This window comes from Triticum dicoccoides, chromosome 1B (assembly GCF_002162155.2).
Source record: "Triticum dicoccoides isolate Atlit2015 ecotype Zavitan chromosome 1B, WEW_v2.0, whole genome shotgun sequence".
Taxonomy (NCBI): domain Eukaryota; kingdom Viridiplantae; phylum Streptophyta; class Magnoliopsida; order Poales; family Poaceae; genus Triticum; species Triticum dicoccoides.
In genome coordinates, this window is record NC_041381.1 from 532297169 (window position 1) to 532303172 (window position 6004).

General features: G+C 51.0%; 1 protein-coding gene across 1 annotated transcript; it reads right to left on the reverse strand.

Moving 5' to 3' along the window:
• Positions 1 to 1432: 1432 nt before the first annotated feature.
• On the reverse strand, positions 1433 to 2121 carry LOC119307834 (wiskott-Aldrich syndrome protein homolog 1-like). The gene is made up of 2 exons (XM_037583928.1): positions 1925 to 2121; positions 1433 to 1833 (listed from the first exon to the last, which is right to left on the reverse strand). Exons 1-2 carry the CDS (start codon positions 2000 to 2002, stop codon positions 1435 to 1437), a joined length of 477 nt encoding a protein of 158 aa, XP_037439825.1. The 5' UTR covers positions 2003 to 2121; the 3' UTR covers positions 1433 to 1434.
• Between the last annotated feature and the right edge of the window lie 3883 nt (positions 2122 to 6004).

Consider the following 6004-nt stretch of genomic DNA (forward strand, 5'->3'; position numbering starts at 1 on the left):
TGACCCTCGGGATGCGCGACTCCCAAAGGAAAAAGGGCTAGGTGAGGCAAATGGTAAAACCAAGGTTGGGCCTTGCTAGAGGAGTTTTATTCAAAGCGAACTGTCAAGGGGGTCCCATAAATCACCCGACCGCGTAAGGAACGCAAAATCCGGGAACATAACACCGGTATGACGGAAACTAGGGCGGCAAGAGTGGAACAAAACACCAGGCAAAAGGCCGAGTCTTCCACCCTTTACCAAGTATATAGATGCATTAATAATATAAGAGATATTGTGATATCCCAACCAAAATCCTGTCCACCATGGAGAAATCTTCAACTTCACCTGCAACTAGCAACGCTATAAGAGGGCTGAGCAAAAGCGGTAACATAGCCAATCAATGGTTTGCATAGGAAAGGTGTCAAAGGTTAGAGGCTGACATGGCAATTTGGGATGGCTTGATAAACAGGTAATAGCTAGCGCAGCATAGCGATAGAACGAAGCAACTAGCATAGCAATGATAGTAGTGAGATCGAGGGTAGCGGTCATCTTGCCTGAAATCCCGCATAGAAGAAGAACGAGTCCATGAAGAAGACGAACGGGAGTAGTCGAATGAATCCTCACAATCGCAACATTATCGGAACTAAGAAGCAACACCGGAAAGAAACAAACAACATGGTAAACACACAAGCATAATCATGGCAAGATGCACAATCAAGTATGATGCATGTCCGGTTTAAAGAGGCATGGCATGGCAAACTGCAACACACAATACTACAAATTAAATGGAGCTCAACATGCAACGAGTTGCATATTGACGAAACACCACATTGACATATTTAGTTTAATCTTGTTTATGCTACCAAGCAATATTAAATGTTGTTAAACATGGCAAGAGGTGAGGCATAATAAAACTACCTATCTAAGCAAGTTTAAATGAGGCCGGAACAACAAACAACAAGTCCGGAAAATCCCCATATGCAAATTATGGATTTGGTACTGTTCTGCCCTAAACACAATTTTAATGTTGTTAAACAGGAAAATAAAGTGGACCATGTTAAACTAGGCATTTTTCCACCCCATTTACATATAAAGTTTATTTAAAACGGAGCTACGGTTATTTAGTTATGAATTAAAGCATTTTAGCATGGCATATTAGCAAATTTAAATAAACAGCAAGTTAAACATTTTTAACATAGATGAAAGTGGCATATTATTAATCTACACAATTTTCTGAGCATTTTACATGTTTAAACCATTTTAATATGATGCACGGTTATTTACTTGTGAGCAATTAAAAAATAATGGCATCCTCTTGTAACTATGCATGCCCTGGATAAAAGACAAATTCGCAGGCAGGAAAAAAAACGCTATCGGGCCGAAACTGCCGGCTGGCCCAACAGGAGAGAAAAAAACAAGGAGGGGCGATCTGGAGGGGCTGCTCACCCCTGGGCCTTAGCAGGCCGGTCGGTGGAGATGCAGGCCGGGGCAGGCCGGCTCAGGTGCTGGAAGGGAAGGCCTGCAGGGGCCGCTGGGCCGAAGCCAGGCTGGAGCGGTCAACGAAGGGGCGAGGCGGAGCTGGGCCTTGCGGCTGCGAAGCTGGGCGCGTTGCAGCTGGGCCTGGGGAGGCCCACGCGGGGCGCCACGGGGAGGCGAGGGCGTCGTCCTCCGCCCGACGAGGACGAGCGGAGGCGGCGCCGGCGGCGAGCACCAGGAGGAGGCCGGGGCGCGAGGAGAGGATAGGGACGGGCGGATCCAGCCACGGGAGGAGGTGGGGCCCCATTTCCGGCCGGATCTGAGCCGAGGCCGAGCTCGGGGCGACGAGACCTCGACGGGGTCGGCGTCCATGGCAGCCTGCGAAGGGAGAGAGAGAGAGGATGAGAGGGTAAGGAGGAAGAAGGACATGAAGGAGAGGGAAGGAGGAGATGGGGCGCGGGGCACTGACCTGCTGGCTCCAGCGGGGCTGCCGGGTGGCCGGCGGGAGGCGAGAGGCGGCGACGCTCGGGATCTCTCTCGATCCCATCGAGCAGAGCTGCGGGGCCGGGAGGCGAGCAGGCGCCCGGACGGCGGCGATTCGGGCCTGAGCGGGCCTCGGACGGGCTCTACGGGCCGCGCGAGGTGGAGGAGGGAGGCAGGGGCGACGTGGCCAGCTACGGTTGGACGGGAGCGATGCTGGGTGGCGGCGCGACCACTCAGGCGGCGCCACGTGGCGAGGATGAGGTGGAGGGCGCCGGAAAACAGGGAGAAGGTGGATGGATCTGGCTGGTGGCGCGGTTTTTGAGGGGGATGCGGCGGCTGAGGGTAGGGGAAGGCTAGGGGCACTCAAAATGGCAAGGGGGGCTTCTTAAATAGGCAAGGGTCTGGGGTTGGGGGTTTTGGGGGCTTTTCGGAGCGTTTCGGAGCCTCGGATCGCCATCGGACGGCTTCGGATCGGAGAGGGACTAGGCTGGGCCTAGGAGGGATTAGTGGGCTGTGGAGAGGCCATGGGCTGCAGGAGAGAAGAGGGAGAGAGGCCCAACAGCAGTTTCCGGAGACCGAAAACGTCCGACGAAAGACCGGCTATATTGCGGTTGTAGGTTTAACGGTTGGGCTATCAAATGGACTCCGAATGCGATGAAACTTGGCAGGCGGCCTGTCTACACTATAATAAGACCGCACGACAAGTTGCAACCCATTCCGAGAACATTTTTATGCCACTTATAAAATAATATTTCGGAGGTGCCGCGGGCGCGGGCGAGTGTGGTCTGGCTCAGAACGGACAACGGAGATAACCGGCGGAACCCGAACGGATGCAAGTTTTATGAAAATGATGTCGATGCAATGCGCATGATGCTATGAGATGAGATGCATAACAAGAACAAAAAGCAAAACAAACGACAAAAACCCAACCACGGAGGAAATAATATATCGCATCTCCGGAAAAGGCAAGAGCTGGAGTTACGAATATGGAAAGTTGTATCCGGGGCGTTACAATATTCTATCTGCATCCTTTGTAGGAGGATCGTCCTGTGTTGTCCCCATGTTAGCCTCTACCCTTGAGGCCGGCTCTAGAGTCCGGGTGGTAGAGGCGTGGCCGGCAGGATCTCCGGACACAGTCCGGTGAATACTCTTTCTGCCAGGACACAGTGGACATTGTTATATTTTAAAGATGATAATCACGGAGCAGGTTTTAAATCATACCTCTTCGATGGCATCTTGGTCCAGACTGCTTTCCTTTTAAGCCTACCCGGCTTGGGCGCCCCTTGTTGGCCAGTTGCCTCGGGTTCGGCACGGCACCCCGATGGCCTTCCCTATAAAGTACAATACATGTACAGTGGGTAAGGCGTAAAGAGGGGATCCTTTTCGGAAGTTAGGACTCCTATTTTACTTACATATGATGCAGGCGGCAATGATGGCCACCAAGGCACCGTCACAGCTTGCCTGGTAAAACGTCCTGTCGACGAGCTCCACAAATATGTCTGGATCTTCTTCGAGTCCGGGGTCGAGGGCCCGGTCGGGGTCCTTTGGCTATGGAGGCGGGCTGTGGACCTCCCTCACAGCTTTTTGCAGTTCCTATTATGGACTAGCAAGGTAAATATTTGCAATGAAAGACCGCGGGAATGAATAGAGTTGAGTAAAAGATAGCAACTCACCCAGCTAGGGGGGTTGTACATGGAACATCCATCCCATGGCTTAATGCGGATGAACCCCTCTTCTTCTCCTTTATATAAATCAGACAATATTTTTGCCAGAGCGGTGGCAGAGTGCGGACCTTTATGACCGCAGCGGTTGGCGTCGTCTTCTCCATTGAAGTGCCACATGGGATGCCCCCGATACTGGAGTGGCTGCACCCCCCGCATTATGCATATTGACATAACCTCAATTATTGTCAATCCTGATTTGGCCAGAGTTTTTATCCTGCCCGTCAGTTGAAGGACCTCTCTGTTATCTTCCTCCTCGGGGCTTCGGGGACGCCAACTTTGGCGTTTCTTCAATGGGGCATTTGTGAACTCGGAAAGACTCATCCGGATAGGGTCAGGAAGGGAGAAATCCTCTATGTAAAACCACTCAGAAGGCCAATCTTCGGATGTCTTCTTCGGAGTGCCGGACAGGTATCCGGTTCCGGCGATGCGCCATATTTCGGCTCCGCCCACTTGGTATATCGATCCCTCCTGATTGCGAGGGACAAGGCAGAACAACCTCTTCCATAGCTCGAAATGAGCTTCGCAACCCAGAAATAGCTCACAAAGGGTGACATAACCTACGATGTGCAGGATGGAAGCAGGGTGAAGTTGTGTAGCTGGAGGCCATAGTACTCTAGGAGCCCGCAGAGGAATGGATGGATCGGAAATCCGATGCCCCTCAGCAAGTAAGGGACAAGGCACACTCGCTCCCCCCTGGATGGGTTGGGGAAACTCTTCGCTTGCTCCCCTCCGTCATAAGTGGCTAATCCGAATCGGACGGGGACAAGATATGCAGGTGGGAGAAACCCATGGGTCTGCAACTCTGTGGGATATGGTGCACTTCTCCCAGTCACCTAGCTTAGCGCTATGGGAGCGAGAGGAGGAGCTGCGGCGGCCGGCCATGATGGGATGGTTTTTTCGGGCGCGCTCTGATGAATCCTCGCTTGGGGAAGATGGTGTGATTTGGATCTGAGGATCCCCGTCTCTTTAATAGGCGATTTATTTACATGGTCAGGGTGGCAAGTGTAAAAATGCCCCGACTTCCCGCACTCGCTCGACACGTGGAGACTAACATTATTAAGGTGTAGAAGCCGATGAGTGCAACATTAAATGGGAAGCCAGACACTGCTCGTTACAACAGGTACTCTGGATAATTTGGAGAAGAACCCGCCTTGCGATGTCGAAGACAATCTGCACGCCGGACTCATCGTCATTGAATCCTGGTTCGGGGGCTACTGAGGAGTCCTAGATTAGGGGGTCCTCGGACAGCCGAACTATATACTTATGCTGGACTATTGGACTATGAAGATACAAGAATGAAGACTCCGTCCCATGTCCGGGTGGGTCTCTCCTTTGCGTGGAAGGCAAGCTTGGCAATTCAGATATGTAATTTCCTTCTCTGTAACCGGCTCTGTGTAACCCTAGCTCCCTCTTGTATCTATATAAACCGGAGGGTTTAGTCCGTAGGACAGCAACAATCATAATCATAGGCTAGCTTCTAGGGTTTAGCCTCTACGATCTCGTGGTAGATCAACTCTTGTAATACTCATATCATCAAGATCAATCAAGCAGGAAGTAGGGTATTACCTCCATAGAGAGGGCCCGAACCTGGGTAAACTTTGTGTCCCCCGCCTCCTGTTACCATTAGCCTTGGACGCACAGTTCGGGACCCCCTACCCGAGATCCGTCGGTTTTGACACCGATAGGGGGGGGGTCCGCTAACCTCCCGCTACTCCGAAAAATCCTGGATCTTCTTCGAAACCATTCCGGTGTCTGTATATAACCTTCCAATCTATCAATCTTTACCTCTCGACCATTTCAAGACTCCTCATCATGTCCGTGATCTCATTCGGGACTCCGAACAAACTTCGGTCATCAAAAACACATAACTCATAATACAAATTGTCATCGAACATTAAGTGTGCGGACCCTACGGGTTCGAGAACTATGTAGACATGATCAAGACACATCTCCTATTAATAACCAATAGCAGACCCTGGATGCTCGTATTGGCTCCTACATATTCTACGAAGATCTTTATCTGTCAAACCGCACAACGACATACGTTGTTCCCTTTGTCATCAGTATGTTACTTGCCCGAGACTCGATCGTCGGTATCATCATACCTAGTTCAATCTTGTAACCGGAGAGTCTTTTTACTTGTTCCGTGATGCTTCATACCATAACTAACTCATTAGTCGCATTGCTTGTAAGGCTTATAGTGATGAGCATTACCGAGAGGGCCCAGACATACCTCTCTGATACACGGAGTGACAATCCTATTCTTGATCTATGCCAACCCAACAAACACCTTCAGAGACACCTGTAGAGCATCTTTATAATCACCCAGTTATGTTGTGACA

Bases quoted from the DNA above. Each gene is read 5' to 3' on its own strand.
- LOC119307834 (XM_037583928.1), bottom strand. From the start codon at position 2,002: ATGGGATCGAGAGAGATCCCGAGCGTCGCCGCCTCTCGCCTCCCGCCG. The intron at 1,834-1,924 runs GTCAGTGCCCCG...CTCCCTTCGCAG, and splicing joins AGCCCCGCTGGAGCCAGCAG to GCTGCCATGGACGCCGACCC.